Source organism: Tamandua tetradactyla, chromosome 4, assembly GCF_023851605.1.
Source record: "Tamandua tetradactyla isolate mTamTet1 chromosome 4, mTamTet1.pri, whole genome shotgun sequence".
In the NCBI taxonomy this organism is placed as follows: Eukaryota; Metazoa; Chordata; class Mammalia; order Pilosa; family Myrmecophagidae; genus Tamandua; species Tamandua tetradactyla.
The window spans coordinates 33,919,403-33,936,761 of record NC_135330.1 but is presented as its reverse complement, the minus strand read 5'-3'; the positions used below and the strand labels follow the sequence as shown (position 1 = coordinate 33,936,761).

Sequence of the window (17,359 nt, the reverse complement as noted above, 5' to 3'; positions counted from 1 at the left end):
TTGTGGCTGACATTCCCTTTAACCAGTGTATGGACAGATGAGTAAAAACACAAGGACAAAAAGTAAATAAATATTAGGGAGTAAGGAGCATGGGATGTTTTGGGTGTTTTTTTTCATTTTCATTTTAATTTTTATTCTTATATGTATTTTTCTGAGCAATGAAAATGTTCCAAAATTGATTGTGGGGATGAATGTACAACTATATGATAATACTGTGAACCACTGATTGTACATTTTGGATGATTATAGGGTGAATAAATATATCTCAATAAAATTGCATTTTAAAAGCTATATTAAACAAATATCAGGGGGTCCAGGGGGGCTCAATGGCAGAGTTCTCGCCTGCCATGTCAGAGACCTGGGTTTGATTCATGGTGCCTGCCTATGTAAAATAAAATAAAATTAAAAAATAACCAAATAGCATAGCACTTGAATAACATATAAGATGAGACATATAGACCAGTATACTAGAATTAAGAGAGCAGAAATAAATCCTCACATCTATGACCAATTTATTTTTTTAATCTAATCCTTGTATTTTTTTTATTAGAGAAGTTGGGAGTTTACAAAACAATCATGCATAGAACACAGGACTCCCATATACCATCCCACTGCCAACATCTTGCATTGGAGTGAAACGCTTGTTACTAGTGGTGACAGTGCTTTTTAATAATTGTAATATTTTTTAACAGCAGCTACCTTTATTACAATAGTTCTATCATCCATTATTTATATTAAGTGCACTTTCCCATATGCTACTCTATTAATACTACCTTATATTAGTATCATACACTTGTTATAACCCTTAAAAGAGCATTCTTATACTTGTTCTATTTACTCTAGTCTATCATTACAATGGGGTTCACTGTGCTATACAGTCCTATGTTATATTTTAATTTTTCTTCTAGTAATATATGCATCCTAAAGTATCTCATTTACCCACAATTACCTATATATATAGTTCAGTGCTGTTGAATACACTCACAATAATGAGCTACTATTACCACCATCAATTTCCAAACTTTTAATGTCACCCTAAATAGAAATTCTGTACAAGTCAAGCATCAATTCCCCATCTCTAACACCTACCTATTTCCTGGTGACTATATCCTAGAGTCTACCTCTGAGTTTGATGATTATAATTAGTTCATATCAGTGAGATCATACAATATTTTTCCTTTTGTGTCTGGCTTATTTCACTCAACATAATGTCCTCAAGTTTCATCCATATGGTCTCATGCATCAGGACTTATTACTTTTTACAGGTGAATAATATTTCTAGGTTCATAAGCAAAAGAATTGAAAGCTGGAATTTGAAAAGATATTTGCAACCAATGTTCATAGCAGCATTACTCACAATAGGCAAAAGACAAAACAAACCTAAGTGTCTATCAATGAAGAATGGATAAACAAAACATAGTATATACATGCAATGAAACTATTCAGCTGTTTAACAAGGAATGAAGTTACATGCTACAACATGGATGAACCTTGAAGACATCACATTGAATGAAATAAGCCAGACACAAAAGTACAAATACTGTCTGATCTCACTTATATGAAATAATTAGAATATGCAAATTCATAGAGTTAGAAATTAGAATATAGATTACAAAGTCAGTAGTAGGAGTAACGAATAGGGAGTTAATATAGTGTCTGCTTGGATGATGGGAAAGTTTTGGTGAAAGATGGTAGTGATGGTAGTACAACAATGTAAACGTATTTGACATCCTTGAATTTTAGGTTGTTATCTATTTTGCCAATAATTTCTTTTTTTTTTTTGCATGGGCAGGCACCAGGAATTGAATCCGGGTCTCGAGCATGGCAGGCAAGAACTCTGCCTACTGAGTCACTGTGGCCCGCCCTTACCAATAAATTTTAAAACAATGACAACATAGAACTGTAAAACACAAAATTTCCAGTGTTCAAGATGGTACTGATAGTCCATAGCGTGAACTGCCAATAGAAAGACCACAAAATACCACCACTGGACATTACTACCCAAATGCTTATAAGACATAAGGCTCTGGATGACAACGTATTTGATAACTTAAGAGTTTTGTGGAGTTAAAAAGTATAACAATGTTGCCTGCTTGTTCTTAAATATGCTGGAAGCAGTTGTTAAAGAAAGGGATGAGCTCATGGCTTTAAATTTCTAGCTCGAGCATGGTATGAAGGACATGAAAGTTTCTATGCATGCCCTGAAAGAAACTCTTAATTCTTGTAGCTGCAAACATGAGATTTCTGAAAACCAGACCCGAAGTCTCATTGTGCAACTGGCTTATTTACAATGTAAATTGAGTTCCTAAGCTTGCAAGATATCTGCTTGTGAGGTGAGCACACAGATCTTGAAAGGAATGGAATCCTGAAAACTGGAATGAGGATGTATAAGCTGATAGTGATGATGGTGGGGGCATTGAAACTTTTAGATTCTGCTTAGTGTTCTTTGTCAGATAATCTTGTAAATGTTTGCCCTGAGGAATCAGCCATCCTGCCTCCCTGTTACTAATAAATCCATAACTCCCCCTGAGGAAACAGCCCCATAACTCCTTCTGAAGAGATTAACCCTGGTCACCGGATGAAACTATAATGGGATGCCCTGAAGTAGTTAGCTTGTAAGACTCTGATAATTCCTCTCATGACTGACCCCACCCACCCCTCTTTCCTTCCAGACCTATAACTAGACTAAAGTCTCAGTCCTGAAAGGTGAGGTACAAACTGTGATCCATGGGGAGGTATACCATATTCCAAAAAGTACTGCAAGATTTTTCCAATTTATATAGACAGAAATCAAGGAAATATCTATGGGAATGGATATTAATGGTATGGGATAATGGTGGAAGGAAAATAAAGTTGTACCAGGCTGAACTTATCGATATGGGCCCACTAAGCAGAGATTCTGGATTCAGTGTTGTAGTTCAAAGGGGTATAAAGCGCTCTAAGAGTTCATGTGGTTAGCTGAAGCATGGATCAAAATGTGACCTACATTATCTGAGGTCAAAATTCCAGAACTACCCTAGAATAATGCAGAGGATGGGATTCACAGGCTTAGAGAAATTGGAATGTTAGAATAGATTTATCATGGAAGACCTGCTCACATGCCCTAGGAATGTCCAGAAGACACACTTTTACCAGAACTGTAAGGAATAAATTTGTGAGAATAGTTCTATCATCGCTGAAGAGCTTTGGGGTTGCTCCTCTCTGTAGGTGAGATATTATTGTGGGAACTGCTGCCACAGAATTTGGATTATTAAGCAAAATGGAGATGATCTTATCCCAGATTGGCAGGAAGCAAATGGCAGTCTTTAAATGCCAAAGATAAAGTGGCATGGTTACTGTAATGGACAGCAGAGTCAAAACAGTAATCAGAATAAACTATTTGCTGAGACTTAAGGGATTGGCTGGCTGATCATGGGGTACCTAGAAGTGAAATGCATGGACAATCTACTAAACTCTTATTTGATTTTAAGCAAAAGAATTCTAGGTCAAATGAACAAACTCTAACCTCAATCACAAAAGCTGAGAGTCACAGCCCCCTCAGTCATTCCAAGACTTGAAATGTTTATAGACCCACAACCCCTTGAATGAAGGGAAGGCTAGGTTCCCTTGGAGAAGGACCCTGCTACACCACCAAAAATGTACCTGTTAATTATCCTCCTGGTCTACCCCAGAGGGACCTATGACTTTTTACCAGGATGACTATATATTGTGGAAAAGGAAACGATCAGACATTTCAGAGATTATTGGACACTGGCTTGGAATGGACATTAATTCAAGGAGACCCAAAATGTCAGTGTGGTACAGTCAGATTAGGGGCTCATATAGGTCAGATAATCAATGGAGTTTTACCTCAGGTCCATCTCACAGTGGGTCCAGTGGGTATCAGAACCTATTCTGTGGTTATTCTGCTGTTTCAGAATGCATAATTGAAATAGTGATACCTAACAACTGGCAGAATTCCTACATTGGTTCCCTGGCTTGTGGAGTAAGGGCTATTATGGTAAGAAAGGTCAAATGGAAGCTACTCGAGCTGCCTCTACCTCCCAAAATAGTAAATCAAAAACAAGAATGCATGGAGAGATTATAGAGATTAGTGCCACAATGAAGAATTTGAAGGATGCAGGATTGATTCTAACCATATTCCCATTCAGGTCTCCTATATGACCTATCTGTTTTCTCTGAGAAAACAGATCAATCTCAGAGAATGACAGTGGATTATCATAAACTTAATCAGGTTTTGACTCCCAACTGCAGCTGCTGTTCCAGATGTGGTATTGCTGCTTGAGCAAATAAATATATTTCCTGCTACTCCTTATAAAGCTATTGATCCAGAAAATGCTGTTTTCTTGATACCTGTTCATAAAGACCACCAGAAACAGTTTGCTTTCAGCTGGCAAGGCCAACAATACACCATCACTGTTCTACCTCAGAAGTATATCAATTCTCCAGCCATATGTAAAAATCTAGTTCTCAGGGACCTCGATTACCTCTCTTCAACAAGATATCACACAGGCCATTAGATTGAGACATGATGCTGATTGGACGTGCTGAGCTAGAAGTAGCAACTATTCTGGATATGTTATTAAGACATTTGCAAGTTAGTGGGTTTTCCCACTGACAAAACTTCAGGGGCCTTCCACGTCAGTGAAATTTCTAGATATCCACTGGTGTAGGGTTTGTTTAGGTATCACTTTTAAGGTGAAGAATAAGTAGTTGCATCTTGCCCCTTCTACATTCAAAAAAGAGGCATAATGTTGGCCTCATTGGATTTTGGAGGGAACATAGCCCTCATTTGCATGTGCTACTCCTACTTTCTAAGTGACCCAAAAGACTGCTAGTTTTGAGTGGGGACTAGAACAAGAGAAGCTCTGCAACAGATCCAGGCTGCTCTGCAAGTTTCTCTGCCACTTGGGCCATATGATCCAGCAGATCCAATACTGCTGGAAGTTTCAGTGGCAAACAGAGATGCTATTTGGAACCACTGGCAGACCTCTATAGGAGAATCACAGTGTACACCTCTAGGATTTTAGAGCAAAGCCCTATCATCCTCTATGGATAATTATCTTTTGGAAAAACAGATTCTGGCATGCTTCTGGACCTTAGTAGAGATCAGATGCTTAACCACGGGTCACCAAGTTACTATAGACCTGAATTGCCCATTATGTATGTGATGATGTCTGATCCACTAAGCCATTAAGTTGGGTGTGTACAGCAGCACTCCATCATCAAATGGAAATGTTGTATTTGAGATCAGGCTCAAGCAGGGCCTGAAAGCACAAGTAAGTTACATGAGAAAATGGCCCAAATGCCCGTGATCCTCATTCCTGCCACATCACCTTCTCTTTCGCAGCCTACAGCTGTGGCACCTTAGGAGTTCCCTATGATCATTTGACTGAGGAAAAGAAAACTCAGGCATGGCTTCAGATTGTTTGGCACAATATACAAGCACCACTTGAAAGTAGACAGCTGCAGCACTGTTGCCCCTTCTGGGATATCCCTGAAGAACAGTAGTAGTTAAGTGAAATCCTCACAGTTGGCAGAACTTCGAGTGGTGCACCTGATTGATCATTTTGTTTAGAAGGAATGATAGCCAGTGGTGCAGTTGTATCATAATTCATGGGCTGTGGCCAATGAATTGGCTGGATGGTTCAGGACTTTTAAGGAATATATTTGGAAAATTGGTGATAAAGAGGTCTGAGGGAGAGGTCTGTGGATAGACCTTTCTGAATGGGTGAAAAACATGAAGATATTTTTGTCCCATATGAAAGCTCACCAGAGGGTGACTTCAGCAGAGGGGAATTTTAATAATCAAGCAGGTAGAATGACCTGTTCTATGGAAACCAGTGGGCCTCTTTCACAAGCCACTCCTGTCATTGCCCAATGGGCCCATGAACAAAGTGATCATAGTGGTAGGGATGGAGGTCATGCATGGATTCAGCAATACAGACTTTAACTCACCAAGGCCAACCTGATTACAGCATCTGACAGCAGCAGAGACCAAAATTCATTCCCCAATATGGCACTATTACCCATGGTGATCAGTCTGCTACCTGGTAGCAAATTGATCACTCTGGACTACTACCATCATGGACAGGGCAAATTTTGTTCCTAACTGCTAAGCACACATACTCTAGAAATGGGTTTGCCTTCCCTGTATGCAATGTACCTATACAAAATACCATCCATGGACTTAACAAAATGGGTTATCCACCATCATGGTATTCCACACTGAATTGCTTCTAATCAAAGAACTCACTTCATAACAAATGAAGTATGGTAATGGGTACACGCTCATGGAATTCACTGGCCTTACCATGGTCCACATCAACCTAGAGAAGCTAGACTGATAGAAAGCCCTTTTGAAGATCCAAGTACAGTGCCAACTGGGTGGCAATTCCTTGTGGGGCTGGGGCAATATTCTACAGAAGAGTGTATATGCTCTAAAACAGTGCCCACTCTATACTTGACCTAAGTGCTATACAGCACTCTATGGTGCTGCTTCTCCCAAAGCCAGGATTCACTAGTCCAGGAATCAAGGGGCAGAAATGGGAATGGAACCACTCATTATTACCCCTAGTGATTAATTAGAAAAAGATTTGCTGTTGTCCCAACTACTTTAGCTCTGCTGTTCTACAGGTCTTAGTTCTAAGAGGAGTGTATTAGTTAGGGTTCTCTAGAGAAACAGAATCAACAGGGAACACTCGCAAATAGAAAATTTATAAAAGTGTCTCACGTAACCACGGGAACAGAGTCCAAAATCCTCAGAGTAGGCTGTGAAGCCAGCGATTCTGATGGAGGGTCTGGATGAACTCCACAGGAAAGGCTCACCAGCCGAAACAGGAAGAGCCTGTCTCCTCTGAATCCTCCTTAAAAGGCTTTCAGTGATTAGATTAAGCCTCACTCATTACAGAAGACACACCCCTTTGGCTGATTACAAACGGAATCAGCTATGGATGCAGCTGACATGATCATGATTTAATTCTATGAAATGTCCTCATCGCAACAGCCAAGCCAGCACTTGCCCAACCACCACTTGGCCAAGTTGACACATGAACCTGACCATGACAAGGAGTAATGTTTGCACAATGGAGACAATAATTCCAATGAACTGGAAATTAAGACTGACATCCAATCACTTTGGGCTCTTCATGCCTCTGAATCAAGAAGCAAAAAAGGGAGTTACCATAATATGTGGGATGATTGATCCTGATTATTAAGGGGGAAATAGTATACAATAGAGATAAAGAAGAGTTTTCCTAAAATATAGGAGAACTCTTACAACATCTCTTAGTATTATTGTGCCCTATGATTAAAGTCAGTGAAAAATTGCAACAACCCAATCCAGGCAGGGCTACTAATGGCCCAGACCCTTCGAATGAATGTTTGGATCCTCCACTAAGCAAAGTAACATGACCAACTGAAGTACTTGCTGAGAGTAAAGAGAACAGAGAATGGGTAGTAAAAGAAGGTAGTTATGAATATAAGCTATGATCATGTGACCAGGAAATGAGGACTGTAATGGGCATGGTTATTTTTTCCTTGTTTATTATAAATATGTTTGTATATATATATACATATATACACACACACACGCATAAAGCAAATATCTTTGTTTTCTCCTTATCATATAACATAGGGATTATAAGCTTTATGTCATAGTATTTAAGTTCCAGGTTGTCAAGTTTAAGAGCGAATATTACTCAGGACTTTGTAGACTCTTCTGGGGAAGGATTTAGTGTGTTTCCGATTTTCATAGGACAGCTGCATTATGTTAGGTATAAATATGACTGTCATTGTTTTTATTAGAGATTATGTATGGTTTAAGGAGATGTGTGGGTGATAAGTTGATAGGAGGTTGACTGTAATGGTTAATTCATATGTCAACCTGGTGTGGTTATGGTTATGGTATCCAGTTGTTTGGCTAAGCAAGCACTGGCCTCACCGTTACTGTGAAGGTATTTTGTGGACTTAAATCATTAACCAGTTGATTGTATCTATAGCTAATTGTATCTGCAATCCACAAAGGAGATTGCCTCCAGCAATGAGAGAAGTCTCATCTAATTGGCTGAAGCCCTTAAACATAGAACTCATGATTTCAGCAATCAAAAAGAATTTCTGTCACTATTTCAGCCACCCAGCTTCTTCTGGGGAATTCATCAAGATCTTCACCAGAATTCTCAACTTGTAACCTGCCCTACAAAATTCAGATTTGTCAATCCCCAAAGTCACATGAGCCAATTCCTATAATAAACCTCATAGTATTTATAGATTCATCCTACCAATTTTGTTTCCTTTGAGCACCCTGACTAATGCACAGAAAACCTCACAGACATCTATAGAACACTCCACCCAACAACAGAATAAGGATACTATGCAAGTGCACATTCTCCAGAGAGTCCATATGCTAGAGCATTAAAAAACTCAATAACTTAAAAGGTACATAAATAATACAAAGTATAGTCTCTGACCACAATGGAATAAAATAAGAAATCAGCAGCACAAAAAAATTTGTAAACTCAAAATATGGAAAGTAAACCACACACTTTTAATAACCAATGCGTCAAAGAAGAAATTCAAGGAAAAACAGAAAATACTTTGAAAGGAATGAAAATGAAGATATGATACAACAAAACTTATGGGAAGCAGCTAAACAGTGCTTAGAGGGTAATTTATAGCTGTAATTGCATATATTAAAAAAGAAGCATGACCTTAGATCAATAATCTAACTTTCACCTTAAGACATTGGTAAAAGAAGAGCAAATTAAACCCAAATCAGGTAGAAGGAAGGAAATCATAAAGATTAAAGAAGAAATAGATAATAGAAAGACAACAGAGAAAAAAACAGTGAAACCAAAAACTGGTTTCCTGAAAAAAATTAAAAAAAATTGACAAACTTTAGCTAAACTGATCAAGAGAAAAAGTGAAAAGATTCAAATTGGTAGACTCAGAAATGGAAACATAGGGTTTACTACCAATCTTACAAAAACAAAACAGATTTTAAGAAATACTAAAAGATATACCAACAAATTAGATATATTAGATGAAATTGACAATTCCTAGAAAGACATAACTATGAAAACTGACCCAAGAAGACAATGAATAGATCCACAACAAATGAAGAAATTTGATAAATAATAGTAATAATAATTCTGCAAAGAAAAGTCCAGGCCCATAAGGCCTCACTGCTGAATTGCTTATTGTAATAAACACTCAAATAAGGATTAATACCAGTTTTTCACAAACTCATCCAAATACTTCCCGACTCAGCCAGTATTTAGCTGATACCAAAACCTGACAAAGACATCACAAGAAAAGAAGCCATTAGACCAACATCTCTTTTGAATATGGACAGAAAAATCCTGAACAGAATACCAGCAAACCAAATCCAGTAAGACATAAAAAGAATTATACACCGTGACCAAGGGGGATTTATTCCAGGAATGCAATGCTGATTTAATATCTGAAAATCAATTATTGAATGTTGATGGACTGTGGACTTTGGGCCGTCTACACGATGCCGATGAACGCAGGTGGCTGAAGGATGCACTGACCAATAAGTAAATTGGCGAACGATGGTGTATACTTATGAACAAAGGTTGTGCTGCTACAAAAAGGCACAAAGCCATGAGGCATGCAACGATGTGAATGAACATGTGGGTCATTTTGGTGAGACAAAATAAGCCAGAAACAAAAGAAGAAGAATGGTATGGTCACCTTTAGAAAATGTTTATAAGAAAACAGGAGCCTAGATTGTAAGCTTTTAGAGCAGACACATTAAGTCTGGAGTGGTAATTATTATTTCTGGATTTTGAGAGGCTGTTTATATATATAACCTGATATTTAGAGATAAGAATTAAGGAGAACAGGTTGAGGTTAAAGTAATTCAGAGCATAGGGGTGAGGAAGACAGTGTCTATATTTTAGAACCACATATATTCTTTGAGACCAACGGAAGAAAGTTTTATTTGGTCTGGAAATGAAATTTTCTGTAGAACATAATCTAATTCAATCTATCTGTATAAGCTCATTGAACAACTGAAACACATGGAGCACAGTATAAGAAAGAGGTCCTTTAATCCTGGAGAGATTATTGTAATGCCTGGATACATCTTAGAGTATATTAAGTAGATAATCAAAAAGTGTTGGCAAAGTCCCATGAGGGATGTAAGAAAAATATGGAACTATTAAACATACCATCAGGGAATCCCTTGATACTCTAGGAAACTTTAGGGACACACAAATCAATAGGCCATGCCCTCGATCATGAGGCTTACTCTGGTGAACCTTATGTAGGTAGCAGAGAAGCTTAGACTACCTATAGGCATGCCTAAGAGTTACTTCTGGAGGACCTCTTTTGTTTCTCAGATGTGACCTCAGTCTCTCTAAGCCCAACTCTTCAAGTGAAATCATTGCCATCCCCCCTATGTGGGACATGACATCCAGGGGTAAAAGCCTCCCTGGCGACATGGGAGGTGACTCCCAGGGATGAATCCAGACCTGGCACCCTGGGATCAACAATTCCATCCTGACCAAAAGGGGGAAAATAGATGTAATTAATAAAGTATCAGTGGCAGAGAGAGTTCAAATAGAGTCAAGAGACTACTCTGGAAGTTACTCTTACACAAGCTTCAGTTAGACCTTGCTACCTATCATAACTGCAAAGAGGACCATTTCAGCCAATCCTAAAGAATAGCTAGGGCAATATATAAGATTCCACAAGGGTTCCATGCACTAGAGCAACTTTCCAGAAGCCTACAACCTCCAGATGGGTCCCTGGTCTAGATAAGTCCTGAAACCTAGTCCAGCCTCTCCAGAACATCAGATAGTTCCATCTCCCTACCCCATATTAGTGACAGACCCTTCCAATACAAGAAATTTAGAACTGCCATAGCCCAAAATCCCTAAAGAGAAGGATGGAAAGATCAAAGGTAATGGTGGAGTTATACAGAAAAGATATGATGCAACAAATGAATATGAATGTTGAATCATTAATTTGATATCTCTTTTAGTCTCCAGTATTTTAGAACAGCTAGAAGTAAAAACCTAAAATTGTGAAATTGCAAACCCTGTCAAACTCTGAAATATGTTCTACAACTAATTGTGGTGCTGTGCTTTGAAATTTATAGGTTTTTTGTATATATGTTATTTTTCATAAAAAAAAAAAAAAGGAAAAAAGTCAACTGTGATGATAAAGTATTTAAGCCCTCAAGCCTCCTATATTCTGAAGCAGCTAGAAGGACAAATATGAGAGGATCGTTTGGTAGCCCATGACAAACTTTGGGATCTGTCCTGTAACTACTTTTGAAGAATGCTTTTAAAACTATTGCTTCTTTATTTCTTTGCTTTGTATATATGTTAACTACACAATAAAAAAATTAAAAAAAATAATAAACTGACCAATTCTGTGAAGTCACTAAAATTTCAGTCACTAATTTTGAAGGCATAAAATAATTGAATGTGCATTTGTATTGCTTTGACTTCCTAGAAAACAATGTATTGACAAAATGTAAGAAGTGAAAATAGATATTCCCTAGTTATTAATCAAGTGACTGAGGCTAGACAAATAAGCAATCTTTTACTTTCAGAACCTTGGAAAGAAACTAATGTTTTAAAAATACATTCTTGTATATAAGAACCAAGTCAAAGTGCTTTGACATAAGTGCCAAAAGCTAATTACTACTAGAAAAAAGTAAATGTTTAATCAGAACTTCTAAAAAAAAAACAACAAAACAAAATTATTAGAACTATTAAATGAATTCAGCAAGGTTGCAGGATAGAAGATCAATATACAAAACCAATTGTACTTCTATACAATTGCAATGAACAATCTGAAAATGAAATTAAGAAAACAGTCCCATTTACAACAGCATCAAAAAGAATAGAATACTTACCAATAAAGTTAATAAAGGAAGTGCAAAACTTATACTCAGAAAACTATGAAATGTTTAAAGAAATTAAAGAGCTAAAAAATGGAAAAACATCCTATATATTAATGTATTAGATGACAACACTGTTAAGATGTTGTCAATGCTTCCCAAACTGATCTACAGATTCAACACAATCATAGGAGAATCAAAATGACTTCTTTGTAGAAAAATGGTAAGTTCAGTCCAAAGTTCATGCAGAATTGTAAGGGACCCAGAATAGACAAAACAATTCTGTAAAGGAACAACAAAATAGGAGGACTCTCACTTCCCAATTTCAAAACTTACTACAAAGAAATGGTAATCAAGAAAATGTGGTATTGACACAAGGCTAGACATAAACATCAGTGTGGTAGATTTGAGGGTCCAGAACTAAAGCCATACATTTACGGTAATTTAACTTTTGGCAAGGGTTATAAACCCATCCAATTGGGAAAGTAGAGTCTTTTCAACAAATGGTGTTGGGACTAGTGGATATCACATACAAAAGAATGATGTGTATGTGATCATTCTTTTGGTCATACTACATACAAAATTAACCCAACATGGATCAAAGTCCTAAATTTAAGTTCTAAAACTATAATATTCTTAGAAAAAAACAAAGGGATAAATCTTCATGAGCTTGGATTTGGGATAGGATTCTTACATAGGCCACCAAAAGCATGAGCAAAAAAAGATAAAATAGATAAACTGGACTTCAAAATTTAATAATTTTGTGCAAAAGACACTTTTAAAGACAATGAAAAGAAAACAAGAGAATGGGACAAAATATTTGCAAATCATATATCTAATAAGGAACTTATAACTAGAATACATAAAGACTTCTTACAACTAAATAATAAAAAGACAACATTGTTTTTAAACGGGCAAAGGATCTGAAAAGACATTTCTCCAAAGGAGATAATCAAGTGAACAATAAGCACATGAAAAGATGATTGACCTCATTAGTCATCAGGGAGACACATCAAATCTACAATGAGACACTACTTCATATCCACCAGAATGGCTAGAATCTAAAGTCAGATAACAAGTGTTGACAAGGATGTGGAGAAATTGGAAACTTAATGCACTGCTGGTGGGGATGTATAATGGTGTAGCAACTTTGGAAAACAACTGTCAGTTCCTCAGACTAATAACACTAATTTCCATATGACCTATTAATCCCACTCCTAGGTGTATACACAAGAGAAATGAAAATATATGCCCACGCAAAAACTTGGACATGAATGCTTACAGCAGCATTATTCATAATAGCCCCAAACTAGAAACAACCCAAATTTCCATCAATCTATGAATAGATAACAGAATGCAGTACAGCATAAAATAGGATTATCTGGTCATGGAAAGTAATGAAGTACTGATATATGCTACAACATAAATTAACCTTGAAACTATTATGCTAAGTAAAATAAGTTAATAACAAAGGACTATGTACTCTATGATTCTGTTCATATGAAAGTCCAGATTCATAAAAGCTATGATTGCTTAGGGCTGGCAGATTGGGAAAGGGGTGGTCAGAGTAGGATAGTGATAGCAAAGGTTTGGCCTTTCTTTTGGAGTGATAAAAATATTCTAAAATTGACTGTGGTGATGGCTGCACATATGTGTAAATACATTAAAAACAATGAATTATACACTTTTTACGTTTGTATGGTATGTGAGTTATATCTCAATAAAGCTGTTTTTAAAAGATAGAAAGGCAAAGGTTATTATTAAAGATGAATGAGATTAGATTAAATAAAAATGACCTGCCCAAATTTACATTTTCTATAGTTCACTATCTAATTTAACCTGTCTGGTCAGTTTATTTAAACAACCTATTTCCTAATTACATGGAACATAGATTAGGGAATGAGATCTTATTATTCTATATGGTTTAAAAGTAATATCCAGATACATTCCTGGGTATTTTAGGCAGAAAATTAAAAAGTATTTGCAAAGTCCCCTTGAGGAACTGGAGGAAAATGTAGAACTATAAAGCACCACACCTGGGGAATTCCGGCTATTTTCTCAGCACTAGGGACTCCCAAATTATAAGCCATGCCCTCAATCTTTTGGCCTGCACTTATAAAACTTATTTCTGCAATGGAAAAACTAGGCCTCCTTATAATTATGCCTGAGTCACCCCCAGACTCTCTGTTGCTGAGATGTGGCCTCTCTCTTTAAGCTAACTCTACAAAAAACTCACTACCCTCCCCTATACATGGGACATGACTCCCAGGAATAAGCCTGGCCCTTGCATCACAGGATTGAGAATGCCTTTTTGATCAAAAGTGTGAAAAGAAATGGGAGAAAATAAAGTTTCAGTGGCTAAGAAATTTCAAATAGAGCCAAGAGGTCAATTCTGGAGGTTACTCTTATGCAAATTTTAGCCAGATACTGCAAACTACACAACAGTATGCCAAGCCCCAACAAACAGTATTCCCGAAAACCCTAGGGAGTACCATGAGTTCTATTTAAGTCTCTATAAAATTTTTTTTTAGTAAGTTTATTTTTTCCAGAAACTTAATGCCTCCAGATTGATCCTATGCCAGATGAGCCCTGAAACCCAGAGGTACTGGTCTGTCCAAGAACATCAACCAGTTTCATTCCTCTACCCCATAAGGTCACCACTGCTTTCCAGCATATAGAACTTAAAATGGTCATTGTCCAGATATTCCTGAAGATTGAGAGCATGAGCAAATGAGGGGGAGGAGGTATAACTGAGAAATTAAGATTTAACAAATGACTGTGACTACTGACTCATTATATAGATATTATTTTAGTGCTTAGTATTTTAGAATATCCAAAAGGAAATACCTGAAGTTGTTTAACTGTAATCCAGTATCCCTGATATTTGATAATGATTTTATAACTAGATAGGAAAAAAAAGTGACCTAACTCTATCAGGGGTAAAAGAAAAATGGGAATTTTAGTGGATAATGTCTATAATTAATGAGTTAATAAATAGAAGTATGCATATTATTTAAGACACGGAGGTAAATACCAGAAGGAGCTAAAAATAGAAATAATGTTAAAAATGATTCCCTCTGGGGAGTTGGATTCAAATGGACAGGGTTATGGCAGGAAACTGCTTTTCGTTCATTTACTTTAATTTTAAAATATCTATATGCATATCTATATGCATAAAATCAATTTAAAATTGATTTTAACAATTTAAAACTGATTTTAACTATCAATTGTACTGAAAATAATTATTATTGAAATACTTTATAATTCCAAGCAATCTATCATTTTCTCTTTCTTACCATTGTCACCATTTATTCTTATTTCAAATTCTTTGTAGAGTCTTCCTATGCTTTTGATAATTTCCTCCATTTGCTGTTGCTCTGGGGGCCACTTCCCCTCCATATTTTTATGGCGACCAAATATCCCAAGCCCAATATCGGACCAGTTTTCCTGTAAATGTTTAATAATCTTGAGGGTATCATATTTTGATACTAGAATGTCCCCGGTAAACTTTTCTTTGTCATCGTTCAGCATCTAGAGGATGAAATGTAGGAAAGTAGCACATTATTCACTGATGATTTCAACAAAGTCTACCCAGATTCTTATTTCTCAGTGACTCCCAATTATTTTGGAGTGGCACATCCTAGTATTATTTGCTTTCACTTTACTTTTATGGGAAGTGAATTTAAGTTAATTTGATACCATATGAGATAACTCATGGTTTGTCACAATGAAAACCATTATATTAAACCCTATGTGAATAAAAAATTAGTAACAAGCTATTAAGTCCCAGAGAGCTGAGCATGTTTAACTACTATGTGCTTCAGTAAGAACATGTCAGGTTGTAATATACCTGCTTACATAATTCCCACTAGACTGAGAAAATTCCTAGAAGGTGTGTTTTATTCATCTGTGTAACCCCAAGTCCAAGTCCTGTACACGACATGCCAATAAATATTTGTGGAAAAATTAAGGTGAATTTATTTACGGAGTCTGCCATTATTTGTGACTCAGAAAATAGAAACAAATCACCCATCCTTCAATAAGAGTGATCACTGTAGATAGGCAGTGCCACACAGCAATTAAGAGTGAAGATTTTGGATATGGAGAGACCTGGGCTCACATTTTGACTCTTCAACTTACCATTTATAGGAAAATTTGGGCAAGTTACTTAATATTTAAAACTTCAGTTTTCTCATCTGTGCGATGAGGATTATAAAACCCAAATCATGAAAATAAGTAAGATAATATATGGAAAGCACTTTCAGTTCTTAAGTACTTAATAAATGAGAGCTACTTATTATTCTTAATAAATGTAGAAGCATTATTTTTTTCTATTTTATTTATACAATGCCTAAATTGTCAGGCAAACAGTAAAAAGGTCAGTAAATGAGATATATTTTGTATATAGGACAACAAACATCTTCAATTTTGAGAATATTTGCTCTAGCTATTCCAAGAGAAAAGAAAATGACATACTTGGAGCTGGATGAGATTTTATCAGACTATGAGTTTGATAACTTGGTACGTATTTCAATGTCTTACATATTTTCCTTGTCAGGCTACTATATCATAATAGTAATTTGACTAGTGAAATCTATTTTCAAAGCTCAAGTAATTTTAAAGAGATGCTTTAATTTTAGAAGTCCCATTATCCTTAACACAAAAGTCAGATGCAGGACAGGTACAGATGTTAGTTATGCTGACAGGTAAGATAATAAGAACTACTACCTTCACTACCATCCAAATATCTTTAAAAAAATTTTTTTCTAACAACTTAACCTTATTTGACCCTAAATCTGAAATAGAATGGAAAATATTTAAGTGTATTTAAAAAAAAACCTGTGCTTTTGTTTTTCTTGTCTTCATAAACTGTAATATGGTATTTTTTTAAATGAGATGTATGTCAGTTGTAGATGAGAAGTGGCAATAAACAACCAGCATTTTATGAAGTAGTTTACAAGAAATTCTTACCTTTTCCCAGAGCCTGTAGTCTTGAAGAATTGACTCCAATATATTTCCCCTAGTAGAGAATAAACTGTCTTCTTCACTGAAAAAAGGGAAAAGAACAAGAGAAGGGTCTCAGAATAATGTATAAAGAAAGAATATAATGAGTCCATACGATATATAACAATCAATATTATGTTTCTCCTTAATTATTTTCAAACATGCCTTCATGGTCTAGCCCCTCTTGCCCTAAGTATTAACCTTTAAATTTACAAATATAAATTCAGACTCAAACATGAGCAACCAAGTTACAGGGCCATGGGCCATGAAAGTACCAAAAGGGTGGTCACGAAGTCTTTGGCATTCAAACCTAGACAATCAAAAAGTTAATTCCTGTTGAACAACAGCTGCCAAAACAGAATGTAAATAGAAAGGAAGCCTAATGAGTAATTAAGACTCGACTTTAAGAGCTCCAACTTGTGGTAAGAGTTTCATTTAATTTCTCTGAACTCTCACAGAGAAGAAATTGCCCAAAAAGAT

At 36.3% G+C, this 17,359-nt stretch overlaps 1 protein-coding gene across 5 annotated transcripts in view; it reads right to left on the bottom strand.

Moving 5' to 3' along the window:
- Positions 1-17,359, bottom strand: part of AXDND1 (axonemal dynein light chain domain containing 1) — a 259,424-nt gene that overhangs the window by 155,274 nt on the left and 86,791 nt on the right. For all 5 annotated transcript variants that reach the window (XM_077157121.1, XM_077157125.1, XM_077157122.1 and 2 more), the window contains exons 15-16: positions 16,847-16,922; positions 15,172-15,406 (exon numbers count right to left, since the gene is read on the bottom strand). In XM_077157121.1, the coding sequence (XP_077013236.1) occupies positions 15,172-15,406; positions 16,847-16,922 (311 nt within the window). The remainder of the gene's footprint in view (positions 1-15,171; positions 15,407-16,846; positions 16,923-17,359) is intronic.